This window comes from Pan paniscus, chromosome 7 (genome assembly GCF_029289425.2).
Source record: "Pan paniscus chromosome 7, NHGRI_mPanPan1-v2.0_pri, whole genome shotgun sequence".
Taxonomy (NCBI): domain Eukaryota; kingdom Metazoa; phylum Chordata; class Mammalia; order Primates; family Hominidae; genus Pan; species Pan paniscus.
In genome coordinates this window covers 57,662,811-57,681,455 of record NC_073256.2, presented here as the reverse complement: position 1 = coordinate 57,681,455, position 18,645 = coordinate 57,662,811, and the positions used below count along the sequence as shown (strand labels likewise).

The 18,645-nt window shown below is 38.5% G+C and overlaps 2 protein-coding genes across 8 annotated transcripts in view; both read right to left on the bottom strand.

The window, feature by feature from the left end:
* The window catches only part of ADAM32 (ADAM metallopeptidase domain 32), a 185,350-nt gene extending 171,965 nt beyond the window's left edge, over nt 1-13,385 (bottom strand). For 5 of the 7 annotated variants that reach the window (XM_003830707.6, XM_055116494.2, XM_055116495.3 and 2 more), the window contains exons 1-2: nt 11,155-13,385; nt 875-954 (exon numbers count right to left, since the gene is read on the bottom strand). In XM_003830707.6, coding sequence (XP_003830755.3) covers nt 875-954; nt 11,155-11,212 — 138 coding nt within the window. In that variant the 5' untranslated portion in view covers nt 11,213-13,385. Of the gene's footprint in view, nt 1-874; nt 4,703-11,154 lie in introns of those variants that run through there. The other 2 variants (XM_055116496.2, XM_063606716.1) reach the window with 1 other exon arrangement.
* A 609-nt stretch (nt 13,386-13,994) lies between these two features.
* ADAM9 (ADAM metallopeptidase domain 9) overlaps nt 13,995-18,645 on the bottom strand; it is a 108,314-nt gene continuing 103,663 nt past the window's right edge. Inside the window, exons 21-22 of the mRNA XM_003830708.7 lie at nt 17,061-17,128; nt 13,995-15,382 (exon numbers count right to left, since the gene is read on the bottom strand). Of these exons, the coding sequence (XP_003830756.1) occupies nt 15,289-15,382; nt 17,061-17,128 (162 nt within the window). The 3' untranslated portion in view covers nt 13,995-15,288. The remainder of the gene's footprint in view (nt 15,383-17,060; nt 17,129-18,645) is intronic.

The following is an 18,645-nucleotide window of genomic DNA, read 5'->3' as shown; positions in this document are numbered from 1 at the left end:
CTAAGTGAAAAAAGTCTAATACAAAAGCTTACATATTGCATGCTGCCATTTATATAAAATGCCCCTAAAGAGGCAAATACATAGAGATAGACAACAGATCAGCGGTTGCCAAGGGCTGGAGAAGAACTACAAATGTGCATAAGGGATCTTTTTAGGATTGATAGCAACATTCTACAACTGGACTGTGGTAATGTTTGCACAATTCTATTTATGTACTGCTGTAATAATTGTTGAGTTGTACCCTTAAAATGGGTGAACTCTATGGTGTTGTAAATTGTACCTCAACAAAACTGCTAAAAATAGAATGTTACCAAAAGATTGGTCACTTATAAGCAAAGCTTGCTTAATTATATTTCTTTTTTTTAAATCTCCTAAGACACCTGGCATATAGGTATGCACACGGCAAGTCTAGAGAAATAGTTGCTAAATAAATCAATGAACAAAATAAAGTATTTCCCTTTCTAATAAAAATAGTAGAATGAAATGTTTCTTCTCGTCTGAGAATTGCTAGGTGTAGGGGTGGAGATTGAGAAACAGGCTTTAGTTAAAAGAAATTGTCTTAGACATTTTGGAGAAAATTATTCTCTTTGTGCTGATGTCCTAGATATCACTCAGATAAAACACTTAATTCTACATTCTCTTCTATATGTAAACTTTTAAAAATAATTTACCATAAGAAAATGACAAACATTAAAAAAATACAGAACATTCTAATTTACCTATTTGCTTTTACCATCAAAGCTTTTAATTCCTATCAGTAGAAATACGAGAGACATTATATTCATATTAAAATGGGCTTGACATATTTCATAGCTATATAATAAAAATAAGAAATTTCATATAAACATTTAGATTGTGAAAAAATATCTCTTACATATTCTATTTCTGAACTGTCATTTGTATTTGTTTGGATTTTCTCTGGAATTACGATCTGTAGAAGTGAATTTTGAAAACCTGAAGAGATAAAAAAAAAAAAAGTTAGTAACCTTGCCTTAATTTGATTAAATATCTGTTCAGTTTCTTTCATAAAGTTTACTTGTGCAGGTATGGGTGGCTCATCACTGTGTACTTCTATAAAAAGCTTGAAAACACTTAATTTGAAAAACAGACAAGATACTTATGAAAGAACAAAAAAGGAGAAGGGAAGAGGTATGCAGCTCGCACAAAATGTGTGGTTCTGAAGAAAATAGAAAATACACACCAAAAAAATCAAGGACATACTTCAAAAACTTTTTCCTGAAATAAAAGATTCAAAACAATAGACTAGAAAGTATACTGTATTTCAGGAATAACTAATCATTACTTTAAACTAAAACATATTCTACTGAAATTGTTGGGTTTCCAAGATAAAGAATTCCTTGAAAATATGATAGAAAGAAAAAAAAAAGAAAATCATGTTATGTATAAGGGGAGATAAGCAGGCTGGCTTGAGAATTTTTACCACAGTATTTAATGTTAAAAGACTAAAGAACAATGTCTAAAAAAGAACTTTAAGAAAAGACAGTGAAGACCCTATAAATGTATACCCAGCAAAAAAGCCATTAAATATAAAGTCAGAAGATAGATATTTACAAGCAAAACTCAAAAAAAAAAAGTTCACATGTGTCTACCACAAAAGTCAGAGACATTTCTCCCAATAAAAATATCAGCAGAGTTGTGGTAAAATGCCTAACAGTGAGAAAAAAAAATCTTAAATATAGACTAAAGGCTAAAACAACTGTGGGAATCACAGTTACATAACAGATGCAAATGTTAAAAGCTCTGGTTACATAAACATAATATATACAACTTCAGGAACTGTAGCAGAAGAAGAGGAAGATCACATAAGCATACTGATTTCCTTAAATCTGCTTAACAGGGCCGGGCATGGTGGCTCATGCCTGTAATCCCAGCACTTTGGGAGGCCAAGGCAGGTGGATCACAAGGTCAGGAGTTCCAGATCAGCCTGGCCAACATAGTGAAACCCCGTCTCTACTGAAAATACAAACATTGGCCAGGCATGGTGGCATGTGCATGTAGTCCCAGCTACTCCGGAGGCTGAGGCAGGAGAATCGCTTGAACCCAGGAGGCAGAGATTACAGTGAGCCAAGATCACGCCACTGCACTACAGCCTGGGCAACAGAGAAAGACTCTGTCTCAAAAAAAAAAAAGGTAACCATAATCATTAAATGCCACAACTAACATCATACTGAATGGGGAAAAGTTGAAAGCCTTTTCTCTAAGAACTGGAACAAGACAAGGATGCCCACTCTCACCACTCCCATTCAACATAGCGCTAGAAGTCCTAGCCACAGCAATCAGGCAAGAGAAAGAAATAAAAGGCATCCGAATAGGAAGAGAGGAAGTCAAACTCTCTCTCTTCACAGACAATATGATTCTACACCTAGAAAACCCTATAGTTTCTGCCCAAAGGCTCCTAGATCTGATAAGAAACTTCAGTAAAGTTTCAGGATACAAAATCAATGTACAAAAATCACTAGCATTTCTATATACACCAGCAACAGCCAAGCCAAGAGCCAAAATAAGAACAGGATCCCATCCAGAATAGCCACAAAAAGAACAAAATACCTAGGAATACAGCTAACCATGGAGGTGAAAGATCTCTACAAGGAGAACTACAAAACACTGCTCAAAGAAATCAGAGATGACATAAACAAATGAAAAAACATTCCATACTCATGGATAGGAAGAATCAACGTTGTTAAAAGGCCCATCCTGCTCAAAGCAATTTACAGATTCAGTGCTACTTCTATCAAACCACCAATGTCAGTTTTTCACAGAATTAGAAAAAACTATTCTAAAATTCATATGGAACCATAAAAGAGCCCAAAGAGCCAAAGCAATCCTAAGCAAAAAGAAGAAAGCAAGAGGTCTCACACTACCTGTCTTCAAACTATACTACAAGGCTACAGTAACCAAAACAGCATGGTACTGGTACAAAAACAAACACATAGACCAATGGAACAGGTTAGAAAACTCAGAAATAAAGCCACACACCTATAACCATCTGATCTTTGACAGTTAACAATAACAAGCAATGGAGAAAGGACTCTCTATCCAATAAATGGTGCCGGGATAACTGGCTACTCATATGCAGAAGACTGCAACTGAACCTTTTGCCATATTCAATAATCAATGCAAGATGGATTAAAGACCTAAATGTACAACTTAAAACTATAAATACCTTAGAAGAAAACCCAGGACATGCCATTCTAGACATCTTTGTCTTGGCAAAGGTTTCATGATGAAGACTCCAAAAGCAATTTCAACAAAAACAAAAATTGAGAAGTGGGACTTCATTAAACTAAAGAGCTTCTTCACAGCAAAAGAAATTACCAACCAAGTAAATAGGCAACCTGCGGAATGCAGAAAATATCAACAAACTATGCCAACAAAGGTCTAATATCTGGACTCAATAAGGAGCTTAAACAATTCAACAAGCAAAAAAAAAAAAAAACCCCATTAAAAAATGGACCAATGACATGGACACTTCTCAAAATAAAACATACATGTGGCCAACAAGCATATGAAAAACTTATCATTAGAAAAATGAAAGTCAAAGCAACAGTGACATATCATGTCACACCAATCAGAATGACTTATTAAAAAGTCAAAAAATAATAGGTGTTGGCAAGGTTGCAGAGGAAAGAGAATGCTTATACACTGCTGGGGAGAATGTAAGTTAGTTCAACCACTGTGGAAAGCAGTGTGATTTCTCAAGGAACCTTAAAGAGAGCTCCCATTTTACCCAGCAGTCCCATTACTGAGTATATACCCAAGGGAATATAAATCGTTCTACCATGAAGACACATGCACACGTATATTCATTGCAGCACTTTTCACAATAGCAAAGACATGGAATCAACCTAGACATCCATCAGTGGTGGACTGGATAAAGAAAATGTTGTGTATATACACCATGGAATACTATACAGCCATAAAAAAATGAAATCACGTCCTTTGCAGCCACATGGTTGCAGCTGGAGGCCACTATCCTAAACAAATTAACACAGGAACAGAAAACCAAATACCACATATTCTCACTTATGAGCGGAGGCTAAACATTGAGTACACATGGATGCAAAGAGGGGCACAATAGAACCAGAACTTACTTGAAGGTGGAGGATGGGAGGAGGGAGAGGACTGAAAAACTACTTCTCAGATACTGTGCTCACTACCTGAGTAATGAAATCATTTGTACACAGAACCCCAGTGACACGCAATTTACCCATGTAACAAACCTGCACATGTACCTCCAAACCTAAAATTAAAGTTGGAAGAAAAAATAAAATAAAACTTATGAAAAAAATTTTTAAACATGATTCCTTGCTTTGACTGGGAATCAGGGAATTCTGAAGTGGCAGACAATTGACTCTCAGAGACAGGTGAGCACAATTACCAGAAGAAGCCACAAGGACAGAGTGAAAAACAAAATGCTTTCACCTACAGAGATCCTTGGTAGTATCTAACTGATCACAGAGTCCCTAGGAATGAACTAGATGAGCAGTCTAGTCAAGAAAATTCTAGCTTGTGGTGCGCAGAAACTGATGCAATCACCACGAGGACTCACAGCCTCTTCCCTGGTTCCTACACCTGACCCAGTTCAGAGGCTTGCAGCCTTTTCATTAAGGAGTGAGGGAGTCCTCTTTAGGAAGGACCTTGCCATGCAACCACAGGAATGTGCTGCAAATCTTCCCCGGCAGACTCCTCCATAGTGTCCTGTGTCCTTTTACCATGATGACTATGCCCAGGGGAGGGGAAATAGCCAGACTTTCAGGGAGTATTATTTACTGACTCTGAACTGACACTAATCCTGAGGACTCAAAATACCAGCATGGTCCATTGATCAGAATAGGGACTTATATAGATCAAGGGATAAATTGTGACCTGGATCCATCAATGGTGAACGAAATTATAGATTTTGTGAAATGAACTAGCTCGTTGAAATTAAAGTCTCATTAGTTAGTTCATGTGAAATTATAGTTGACTAGTGAAAAAAATATAGATTCCAATGTGTTGATTTGTTGAAAAAAATCAACATGGCTCCGAATACCTAATATGCAGTTGTTGACCTGGCAAATGTTATTTTCAATTCCAATCAGCAATGGTGACAAATGCCTTCATCTGACAAGAACAATAATACGGTTTTCACCACCTTCCCTTCAAGCTGTCAACTGTCCTGTCGTAGCACAGAGGGACACTGACCGTTTTGATTTCCCATTAGAACATCATGCTGGTCAAGTTGCATGATGTGAAAGACATCATACTAATATATTTAGTGAGCAAGAAGTAGCAAGTGCCCTAGATGTTTCAGTAAGATACATGCATGCCAGAATGTGGTAGAAGAACCTATGGAGGTTAAGGGATAGTTACAACCCCAAAGTTTCTTGGGGTCCAGTGGTTGCAGCATGCTGAGATATCCTGTACAAAGTGAGATGCTAGTGGCTACACCTTGCATAGTCCACCACAAAAAAAAAGAGTCACAACGAGTGGCAGGCCATTTTGAGTTTTTGAATTCAGAGATAATACATACTGTTTTGGGGTGTGAGAGCCTGAATCATTCATCGGGTGACTGGTAAAACTGTCAAAATTGACTTGGACCCAGCGCAAGAGAAGAATCTGCAGCAAGTTCAAGATATAGATGGTACTGCCCTGCTTCAGTGTTATGACACAGGACACCCTGCAGTACCCACTGCACTGACACTCGTAATGTTACTCATGTGGTTGCAGTCATCTGGCAGCTCGCCTAGGCCTGGAGAGACTAAGACGACCCCATTCATGTCTTTTGACTGAACGGCCTAGGTTGAGTCATCTCTGTTTCATACATCCTCTTATCGTCCTAGTCTAGGATTCTTCATGTAGCAGTCAAGACAGTGCTTCAAGAGAGCAGAGAGGAAGCTGCAAAGCCTCTTGAGGCATAGACTTGGAAGTCTCACAACTCATTTCTACCACATTCAAATGGCCAGAGCAAGTAATGAGGCCAACCAGATTCAGAGAGTGAAGAAATACATTCTACCTCTCAATGGGAGGAATGACAAAGAAATGTTGCAAAATGGAAGCACACACAGGGATGGAGGAAGTGTTAAGGCCATTGTCATCTTTGCAAACAATCAATTCAACACATGTGATATGGCTTTCTACTGTTACTAGTCTGTGCGTTTCATCGTTAATTATTGATGCCCACATCTCTATAAATAGTCCCATAGCTAAACTCTCTTTATTTAAACCCTTTCAGTGTATCCTCAGTCTCATGACAGGTCTCTAACTGAGACCTACCTGTGTACTTTGGGGGCAAGGGGGCGGTGATAGTTTAACATCTACTAAATGTGGCATTTCAAATGAATGGGGGAATGATGTAATATCAGTATTCATTATCCATTTGGAAAAATACAAATATAGTTTCCTATCTAGCACCACAGTGTGGATTACAAGACTTCATGTACAAAGTTACAAAATTATTAGAAAGACTGAAAGGCTACATTTTCTAAAGTTGTAAAATAACTTTAAGAAAGTATGGGAAACTATTTGTTTTAATCATTGTACCAAGGGAAGCCTTAATATGGAAAACAAAATGCAGAAGCCATAAGAAAGTGTTGATAAACTTAGTACAAAAATCAGGATATCACAAGTGAAAAGATCAATAACACATTGAAGAAAACTTGTGCAAGATATAGAAAAAATAAAATGATTAATATCCAAAATATATTAAAAATAGATGACATACATAAATTTATACAATATGCTTTTGTCATTTATAATTTACTTCAAAAGGACCGTATATGTCTACATTTACACATATTTATATCTAAGTGTCTAGAGAAAAGTCCAGAAGAGTACCATCAAACTGTTAAACATAGTCGTTTTCTTTAAAAATATAGTAAAATTGACAATCAGGAAAGATGGTAACATATAGGGTAGCCTCTTTTACTTCATTTTGAATGTAATCACATATTACTAAATAAAAATTATTAACAAGTTTATAATTATTTTTAAAGTTCCAGGATTTTGATCCAGAAATATATATGTTTATAAATATCCAGAGATTATTCTGATGTAAAGCCAAATTTGGCCTCAACTATCCCACCTTAGGAAAAGACTGATACATAAATGCGTATGTCACTTCAAAAATCTAGCAGGTATCATAGTTTTTACATTAAATTTAGGCAAAGCCTCAGAATCATTTTCAACAAAACATTGTAGGTAGTCACTGCCACTCCATCGGATGTCAGCTTTTCCCAACTTGTTCTTTTTTTTTTTCCTTTTGTTTTTTTTTTTTTTTTGAGAAAGAGTCTTGCTCTGTCGCCCAGGCTGGAGTGCAGAGGCGCGATATTGGCTCACTGCAACCTCCACCTCGCAGGTTCAAGCAATTCTGCCTCAGCTGGGATTACAGGCATGTGCCACCACAACCAGCTAATTTTTGTATTTTTTTTAGTAGAGATGGGGTTTCACCATGGCCAGGCTGGTCCTGAACTCCTGGCCTCAAGTGATCCACCCAACTTGGCCTCCCAAAGTGCTGGGATTACAAGTATAAGCCACCATTCCCAGCCTCTTCCCAATTTGTTCTATGTCAAGACTATCCTAATCAAAATCTAAGCAAGCTATTTTGTGGATATCAACCAACATATTCTACTGTTTACATGAGGAGGTAAAAGACCCAGAATAGCCAACTCATTATTGGGGGATAACAAAGTCCAGAAGAGGAAATGGACATACCTATACCATTGAGCCTAACAGTTTCTTTGTAAGTACATATCCAAGAGAAATGAAAACATATGTCCACACAAAAACTGGTACATGAAGGTTCCTAGCAGCATTATTCCTAACAGCCAAAAGTTGGAAACAATCAAATGTCCATCAACTGATGAATCGGTAAACAAACGGGTGAATATATGCAATGAAATATTATTCAGTCACAAAAAGGAATGAAGTTCTAATGCATTCTACAAGAGAGATGAACCTTGAAAACATTATGCAAGTGAATTAAGCCAGACAAAAAAGGTCATATTTTGTATGATTCCATTTATACGAAATACCCAGAATAGATAAATCCAAAGGGACAGTGGCTGCCAGATAAATCCAAAGCAGATCAGTGGCTGCCAGGGGCTGGAAGCAGGAGGACATGAGGAGTGACTGCTTAATGTGAAAATGCCATCCCCAAATTGCTGAGCAAGATCCCTCAGCTGATGGGACCATCAGCAGTTTGGAGCTGGCATTTTCATTTGAAAGTTTAAATTCTCTCTTCTGAGTTATAATAAAAAAGACAGCCAGGATTTCTTGCACTTGTAGTTATGCATATAATTTATAATATGACAGCATTAATAAAAGAAGTTCTCATTCATTGCTGGGGTGAATGCAAATGGTACAGCCACTTTGGAAGACAGCTTGGCAGTTTCTTTAAAAACTAAATATACTCTTATCATATGATTCAGCAATAGCATTTCTTGGTAGTTACCCAAATGAGTTGAAAACTTATGTCCACACAAAAACCTGCACATAGATGTTTATAGCAGCTTTATTCATAACTGCCAAAGCTTAGAAGCATCCAAGATGTCATTTGGTAGGTAAATGGATAAATAAACTGTGGTAGATCCAGACAATTGAATATTATTCAGCACTAAAAATAAATAAGCGGCCGGGTGCAGCGGCTCATGCCTGTAATCCTAGCACTTTGGGAGGCCAAGGTGGGTGGATCACTTGAAGTCAGGAGTGCGAAACCAGCCTGGTCAACATAGTGAAACCCCATCTCTACTAAAAATACAAAAAAATTAGCTAGGCATGGTAGCAGGCACCTGTAATCCCAGCTATTTGGGAGGCTGAGGCAGGAAAATTGCTTGAACCGGGAGGCAGAGCTTGCAGTGAGCCAAGATCCTGCCACTGCACTCCAGCCTGGGCAACAGAGTAAGACACCATCTCAAAAAAACAATTAAGTAAGTAAATAAGCTATCAAGCCATGAAAAGTCATGGGAGAACCTTAAATGCATATTATTAAGTTAAAAAAAAGTCCATCCAAAATGGCTACATATGATTTCAAATACATGACACTCTGGAAAAGGCAAAACTATGAAGACTAAGGAGATGAGTTGTTGCCAGGGGCAGTGGGGAGGGAGGGATAAATAAGCAGAACACATGGGATTTGTAGGGCAGTGAAACTATTCTGTATAATACTACAATGGTGGATGCATGTCATTGTACGTTTGTCAAAACCATAGAATGGGCAATGTGGAGAATGAACCCTAATGCAAACAAACTGTGGACTTTGGATGATAACAATGTGTCAGTGTAGGCTCAATTGTAACAAATGGATCCCATGGTGCCAGATGCTGATAGTGGGAGAAGCTGTTCATATTTGGGATCAGGGGCTATATGGGAACTCTTTCAGCTCAATTTTGCTATGAACCTAAACGTACTCTAAAAAATAATGTTTATTAATATTTTTTATTTTATTTTATGAGATGGAGTTTTGCTCTTGTCACCCAGGCTGGAGTGCGATGGTGCCATCTCAGCTCACTGCAACTCCTGCCTCTTGGGTTCAACCGATTCTCCTGCCTCAGCTTCCCGAGTAGCTGGGATTACAGGCACGCACCACCACGCCCAGCTAATTTTTTTGTATTTTAGTAGCAATGGGGTTTCACCATGTTGGCCAGGCTGATCTCGAACTCCTGACCTCACTCAGGTGATCCACCTGCCTCAGCCTCCCAAAGTGCTGGGATTACAGGCGTGAGCCACCACGCCTGGCCATTACTTTTATTTTTAATGAATGAAATACACATTCTTACATTTCTATTTTAATTTCTAATATGTTAAACATCGATATAAATCCACATAAACAAAAGCTCCTTGAGAATCTCAAAAATTGTTCATGTATAAGGGAGTTCTGAACCCAAAAACTTTGACAACCACTGCATTAAAATTTTGTATGTGTTATGAACTGAATGTATCCCACAAAATTCTATGTTGAATCCCTAACCCCCAATGTGACAGTATTTGGTTATGGCCTTTGGGAGGTAATCAGGGTTTTAGGCATAGAGTGGGACCCTCATGATGAGATTCATGCCCTTATAAGATGAGACATCAGAGAATTTGCTCCTCCTGTCTTTCCCTGTACACAAAGAAAAGGTCCTGTGAGTATGCAGGGAGAAGGTAGCTGTTTACAAGCCAGGAAGAGAACACTCACCCTAATCTAACCAGGCTGACACCCTGGCCTTGACCACACCTCTGCTATGCTGCAGAGGTAATTATGGCAGGATAGGAAGAAGAGTAGGAAGAGTTCTCAAAAATTTACAGTATCACCAGGGAGGCTTACATGCAAGTAAAATGTTTGGAGTATTTTTTTCCTTCTCTTATTACATACTATTCTGAATCTTGTCAGCCAGAGTCAGTACATGGCATGTCTTACTTCCTCCCTCTCCACAGTGGTCCATTTGCATTGTTTGGAGGTAACCACAGTTTATTTAGCAGTTCTCTTACTAATGAACTTTTACAGTTTTTCAATCATTTTGCTGTTAAGTACTATATTAGTCAGCTCCCACTGCCATAACAAAATAGTGTAGACTGCATGGCTTAAACAGCAGAAATTTATTTTCCTCATAGTTCTGGAGAACTACGATCTGGAGTATCCCTCTGTTGCCTACTGTTGCCCACTGCACTCCAGCCTGGGCGACAGAAGGGACTCGGTCACACACAAAAATAATTTTTTTAATTTATAAAAAAGACAGGATCTCTGTCGCCCAGGCTGGAGTCCAGTGGGGGCGATCTTGGCTCACTGCAGCCTCCACCTCCTGGACTCACGTGGTCCTCCTCCCTCAGCCTCCCGGGTAGCTGGGATCACAGGTGCGCACCACCACCTCGGAACATTTTTTAAAATTTTTTTGTTAGAGATGGGGTCTTGCTGTGTTGCCCAGGCTGGTCTCCAACTCCGAGGTCAAACAATCAGCTCGCCTCAGTCTCTCAAAGCCCTGGGATTACAGGCGTGAGCCCTGGTGCTGGGCCCTGAGTCGCTTCTCCATTAGGGGGCGCCTAATCCCCTGGAAAAGGCCCGGTTGCCAGGGTGACAGGACCAAAGGGACCCAGACAGGGAGGGCCCCGGGCTTTGCAGGGAGTCGGGCCGCAGTGTGACGAGCGCCCGGACTAGTGTCAGGGTCTGGGCTGGCTCACCGGGTCTTGACGCCAGGAGGCCGCAGAGCCCGGCCAGCAGCAACCAGAGGCGGAACATGGTGCGGCTTCGGGGCTGCCGGCGGGAAGCCGTTGGGAAGTCGGGAATTGCCGGGGACGCGCGGACGCGCGGACACCGGGGGCCGCTCCCCGCACGTTCATGGGACAGCGTTCTCCGGAGGCCCTGGAGACGGGGTGCTCTCGGTGTTTAGCGTCCGGAACACGAAGGGCCCGCAGCGTGCGCCCCGAGGCTAAAACATCCAGCTCCCTTCCCGGCGCACCCCAGCCGCGTGGTTGCTGGAGCCACTGACCACCCAGCGCCCTCTGTCGAGATCGCGCTCGTAGTCCTCCACTAACTTTTCGCTTTGTGTTGCTGGACCTTAAGAACTGACACACTTATTCACAGTCAGCGTGTGCTCTCCTGCACCAGACACTTCCCAGTTGCTTTTTTTTCTTTTTGGGACGGGGGTGCTCACTATTCTGCCCAGGCTGGTCTCGAACTCCTGGGTTCAAGTGATCCTCCCTCCTCAACTTCCTGAGTAGCTGGGATTACAGGCATCTGCCACCGTTCGGGGCTTCCTAGGTCCTTTCAAAAGCGAATGTGTAATACTTTTTGAATTAAAATCTATATACACACCTAAATATATATTCATATTTGCCAAACCTGTTTCTAATATTTTTTCACAACTATTTAGCCAGATGTGTGAACATTCCAAAGAAGGGAAAAGTGAGCCGCTTTTCAATATGAAATGCCAGCTCTTCATATTTTTGAAGAGCGCCAGCTGCATTTTTTTCCCCACTGACGCTGCCCAAATGGACTTCACAACCAGGCTTTTTCCTCCAATCTGGTTCTCCGCAGGCCATTGGCTAAAACTCATGTGATGTCATTCTGTTGTTCAGAAACTTCTCAGTGCAATAAATACTCATTTCATGTAGTGAAAGAGATAGAGAAGATTCTTGCCCACAATTACAGTACTTACATTCCAGTAGAAAATTCAACCTCAGCATAGTAATTTTTCTGAACTCAGACCGGAACCTGCCACTTAATTTCTCCTATCCCGTGTTTTAGCAGCTCTGACTTTGGGTTTTTCCTAAACACTGCTTTACTCCCTGGAACTGCAATGCCTCCTCCTTCCCAGCCTCACACCTGGTCTCCATCTGTATGCATTAGCTTTTCATTCTTTTCAAATCCCAAAGAATGGATTAATTTCTCATACTACATAATAGGCCAACACATAAACTAAAAGGCCTCATGGAAACAGAGAAAAATCTCACTTGGGGAACTAACACATTTAAAGTGAAGATGTGATTTTTATGGATGCACGCAACTTCAACAGGGCAATCTACACCTGAAATTAATAGCATGAACAAAAACAAGGCAACAGGCCAGGTGAGGTGGCTCACGCCTGTAATCCCAGCACTTAGGGAGGCCGAGGTGGTTGGATCACCAGAGGTCAGGAGTTTGAAACCAGCCTGGTCAACATGGTGAAACCCCGTTTCTACTAAAAAATACAAAAATTAGCCGGGCATGGTTGTGGGCGCCTGTAATCCCAGCACTTGGGGAGGCTGAGAAAGGAGAATCGCTTGAGCCCAGGAAGTGGAGGTTGCAGTGAGCCGAGATTGTGCCATTGCCCTCCAGCCTGGGTGACGAGCAAAACTCCATCTGGGGCAGGTGGAGGGGTGGGGTGGGGAACAAGGCAACAAAAAAATACACTGAGCTTGTATCTCAATAGGAACAGCCAATGCTAAGCTAACATTGCTTTTAGGCAGCTGCTGAGCCACAGCTAGTTTCACCTTGCTTTGTAACAAACAGAAGAGCAATTACAGTAAATGCTTCAACTCATCAATTAGTGGTAAGTATTCTGAATGAATTTCTGGCTCTTGTATTATTTTGTTCTTTCTTACTCCTCAACCTTTCTGGTTTGTATCTTTAATAGGGTTGATTTTGTATTATTCTTGTGTGTATGGCTCTCTTCATAACAGAGGATGCACTTCTAAAAGTCGGGAAACATATCCTATCCAGAACTTAGGTATCACAGTACCTAATACAGTGCCTGGAAAATGGTAGGTTTTAGTAAACATTTATGAAATTTAATAAAATCTGATTTGAGTTTAGAAAACCCAAATTGTGCTTAACTCTATGGTTACAGACACAGGAGAAAGGGAGAATGCAATACTCTGAACAAGGTCAGTTTGACATACAGAGTCAAACAGAGATGTCAAACTTGCATATAATTTACCCTTATTTATTCTTTTTGAAGAAAGAAAGGATGTCCTTTAATATTTTCAAATTTTGAAGTGGCATCCATGACCAAGTAAGTAAAAAACATAAAGCATATTAAAAAATATATAAAAGTAAAAGAAGTTCAGATCCAATAGTCTTTTTAAAAACTTAACTAGTCAAATATCCAAAGAACTATTTAATTCCAAGTGTTAAGTTACATAGTTAATACATTACCAACTGTAAAATTTCAGTGATATGCATCACAATTGCAAAAACTGAGGCTACATGAGTGAACGGCACAAACGTTTGAGTCTTATATGAATTCATTTAGAGATTTAAAATGAAATGATGGACCTTCATTTGAGATTGCTCACAATTTTTAATATGTATACTTGATTGTTAAAATAACATGCTGTCTTCAGAAAACTGAAATTTTTGCCTTCTTCAAAACTAATCTGTTCTTTATTAACAAAAAGCCATTGTGCACACTTTGGCAAAAGTCTGAAAATTAGTGAGATAATATCTGTAAAAATTTGACTATAATTTTTATCTAAAATTATAACTTTTTAATTAATGAGATTATAAATAGTTGAGTAGGAAGCTACTAGGAGACACAAAAGAGAATTTCAAGTATTTTATTTATTGTAATGTTGTATTTGTATATGTATATATACACAAACCAAAAACACTTTTAAAAAACTAATGAAATTCAGTTAATAAACCTATTATTAAACTTTATTATGAAAGGTTATGAAAAAATTTTTAGTGCTTAAAATTTTACTATCCATACCATATCTGCCACAGTAAAAATTCATTTTTAACACAGCTAAGATGATAACTCATAGATGCCACAGTAACTTTTTTGTAGGTATTTAAGAAAACCATTTCTTCCTTCTTTCTCCAGCCTAATTTCTATGAAAATATTAGTGTCTAATATTTTACATGACCCAGCACACCTTAGTAAATGTAAACATTCTAAATGATTTAATAGCAAGCTTTGAAAGTTCAGATTTTAAAGTGCTCATGAAATTCTCAAGTGGTTTTGTAAAAGTTCAATTGATTGAAGATTTTATAATTGCTCCTGCTTTATTATAGCCATGAATCAACAACATATTTGATTAGATCTATTAAATACTTCGTACCTTAAAGCTTATATTTAAAATAGTGCTATTGTGAACGAATGTCATGCTTTCACATGATTCATAATAGAAATTCTAATATTAAATTAATTTCTCTAAGAGTTATTACCTATAGTTGAAAGGTCATAAAAATGGAAGCGAGTAACTGCGTGAACACACACACTCTTTTAGTATATTTTGTACTTTCGAAATAATATGACATCTTAATTGTGGTTCTTGTGCATTCTTTTGAAGACAATATTTGCTTATTCATGTAGTGAGTGACAGACAAGATTCTAGAGTATGATGATTATTAATTCGTGCATGATGAAAATATTAGATATTATTGGCAGCTGATTAGTCAGTTTTCACAGGTATTAGATTATCACATGTTCAATGAGGAACTACATTAATGATAACTAAGGTAGAAAATTCAATCACTTAAACACATAATGACAAAAATCTTACACCAATACAGTTAATTTGAGAATCACTGCAATAACATGTTCAAAAAATCCATGATTAGTGCATTAACCTCACCGATGACTGAATAAGACTTATTCAATGATGGAAACGGAAATGTTATTGTAAATTCCCTGGCTTTACTGCATTTCCTTGTATTTCTCAACTCTCACACTCAGTTTCTGTTTTTCTGTGTTAGTAAAGTCTGTTTTGTGGTATTTTGTTTTCATTCATAGTTGCAACAGAAAGAAAGGCTTTTCAAGAAAACATCAAGAAAAAAAAAAGTATCAGCTCAGTTCCCTGAAGACATTTGCAAAAAGAAGGTTAAAAAAATCAAGTGAGGGAACTATATAAAGGAGGTGCAGGAGCAGGACGGGCAGGAATTAAGTTTCCCTGAGATGATACTTTCGGTTGTGGTGGAGGTGGCCTGCGAGGGGAAAAGAGATAGTTAATAGAGTGTTTAGACTGGGTGAGATAATGCCATATTCATTACAAGCTCAACATAACACCATCCTCAACATCTCTGACAACAGGAAAGGGTACTGTACATTCTGAGATCAGTATTAGGGTGATATTCAATGGCTAAAAGGCTCCAATTAGAGTCTAAAATGGAATAACTACTTTAAATAATATTACTCCATAATCAACAATGTTGTATGAAGGTTCTAGTTTACAGGTTTTTTCAAAAAAAAAAAAAAGCACATGAAATGGTAAAGATAAACTGTAAAAGACAAGTGAGTACACTAAGTGATCAAGCACTTGCCTGTGCTGTTAGAATTTGAGGGCAGCAAATTACTGCTAGGTGTAAACCTAGCTGTTTATAGCTCCCTCAACATGAGATTCACTCTGAGAATTAAAAGTGTTATGACTTCTATACCTGTCCATCTCAAACCTCATACTTCCACCTGTGGACACCCGCTCCTAACCTCATCATCCAATTCTAGTACACCTCTACTCCAGTAACACTAGAACACTACCTGGTGAATGTTTCCCTCACAATTTATATACTCTTTCCCTGATCCTCAGTCGGATTTCAATGTATTCTTACTGTATAATAAAGATTACATATGAAGATAGTCCTCAGAGTTGCAACGCAATTGTAATTTGAAAGACTTCTGGGGGATGGGAGGGTCACATGCATTTGCATTTTATGTGATACAAAATGAAGTAATAAATTATCTTCCTTCCTGATGATTTTAAGCCCATCCATTGAGTCATTTCAGTTCTTGTGTTTTTCAGTTCTAGAATTTGCATTGATTCTTTTAGTTTTTAGTTCTGTGCTGAAATTCTCAATCTTGACTTTTAATTCCATGACATCATAGTTATTTTAAAGTCCATGTCTATTAACTGGATACCATCTCAGTCTGTTTCTATGGTCTATTGTTTCTTGGTTTTAGTCATATTTTCTTTTCTTTTACACTTGGCTTTTTTTGATCATGAGCAAAACATAAGAAATTGTAGAAATCAGTTGAAGGTCTAGTTCACTCTTACTTCTGGGTCCCAGCACAGACCCTGAGATGTTTGCCAGGGTGCCTCCTCTTTGGCAGGATTCTAAATTTTGTCCCCTCTGCCCTGTGAGTTTGTAGAAAGCTCTCCTCAGCTTCCTAGCCTCTCTGTTGTCAGAACAGGTAAACTCATCTAGGAAGGAAAAGTGGCCCCCAAAGCTGGGATCATTTCTAGATTTCCTTCCTCTCCTGACCTTACCCCCACAATTCCTCACTTCTTTAGTCTTCTATGCCTTCAAACACATATTTTCTTATATTGTCCAGCTTTTTTAGCTGTTTTTGACGGGAAGGCTGTTCCAACCCATCTGGTTTCCTACTGCTGGTTATCTCAAAGGCCCTTGCTTCTAAATCGTATGCACATGAAAGCTGTGGCAGCAGAATCTGTCTTGCTCAAGCTTATTTAATATTTCATTTTGACCCTGTACCAATATGATAAAATTTATATAAAGTTATTTTAAAACCTTTCTGCAAATCATATTCTTGTAAACTGTTGACAATAAATACCTTTCACTAAATTACATTAAAATACAGGGGAAATTATTAGACATTAACCCCTAGGTTTTATTCTGGCCAAAAAATCTAAGCAAATTTTCTTCTGACCTTGATGGGAACTGCTGAGGTTGCTTGGCTGCATAGGTTGGTACTGCAAATCTGTTTGCATATATAGGCTAAAAAGAAAAAAAAATAAGGTTATTACCACTATGTGCTCATAAATATGATTTCTAAATAGAAGAAATCTACATATTTAAAATCAATAAACAGACTACAGTTGAATATTCCTTATCAGAAATGCTTAGAACCAGAAGAGTTTCAAATTTCAGATTTTTTTTCCAATTTTGGAATATTTGCACATACATAATCAGATATTTTGGGGACGGGACCCAAGTCTAAACAGAAAAGTCATTGATGTTTCACATAGGCCTCATACATATAACCTCAGGGTAATTTTATACAATATTTTAAATAATTTTGTGCATAAAATAATGTCTGTGTATGCTGAACCATCAGAAAGCAAAGGTGTTACTCTCTCAGCCCCTCATGTAGACAATCTGTGGTTGTTTGGCTCACCATCACTCCTGACTCTGAATTTATATACTACTGGTAAGCAATCATTTTCTTAGATTTATTCACATATAAGTACTAAACAGTGCATTCTGACTGCAACTCATCACATGAGGGCAGGTGTGGAAATTTCCACCTGTGGCATCATGTTGGTGCTCAGAAAGTTTTGGGTTTTGGAGCACTTTGGATTTTCAGATTAGGGGTGCTCAACCTGTATTTATTTATAATGCTGACAGTCAAAAATATTTTGCTTATTTGACATATCTTTACCACTGAATGTGGAATACTTAATTCTTTTAAGGTATTTTTTTAAATTCAGTAATACCAAAGTACTAAGATCTTGGTTCAAACCAACTGTATTAGTTAGAAGGTAACATATTTCCTACGTCAATGTATTTTAAATAAAATCTTCCAAAATGTATTGCCAAACCTATACGGTATCTAACTAATACTATAAATACCACTCAGCTAGAATCCTCGGTTTTGGAATTCATCATATTCTTCCTTGATGAAGTAGTTGAAGTTTACAACAAAGTGAAACTGTATAACTTAGCCTCAAATAAGAAAGTAAAAGTAATATTTTTCACATATCACATTACACTATAAGACGTTAGGAATGATCAGATGGAATTACTAAATCAATGATGAAGTGACCTTGACCAAGATGTTCTTTACTATCTACTGTTAACTCCTAAAGTTCTATGACTGGCAGAGAATGCACAGTGGTGGTGAAGACCTTGAGCACCCTCTGGCTTCTACCATAGAACAGGTGGTCTATCATCTGCAATTTTTTTCCCCACAGAATGATTTATATGTACTGTGAAAATGGGTGAAAAATGCAACAAAATGTCTCCATCCCTTTCCACAAGCCATAGGAACAGCACTCTAAAGGGATCAAGTCCACTTTTGGAATGACAATGTGGTGAGGTGATGGGTATGGGAATTAGCTTCACTGAATCTTTTTTTTTTTTTTTTGAGACGGAGTCTGGCTCTGTCGCCCTGGCTGGAGTGCAGTGGCGCGATCTCAGCTCACTGCAAGCTCCGCCTCCCGGGTTCACACCATTCTCCTGCCTCAGCCTCCCGAGTAGCTGGGACTACAGGCACCCACCACCACGCCTGGCTA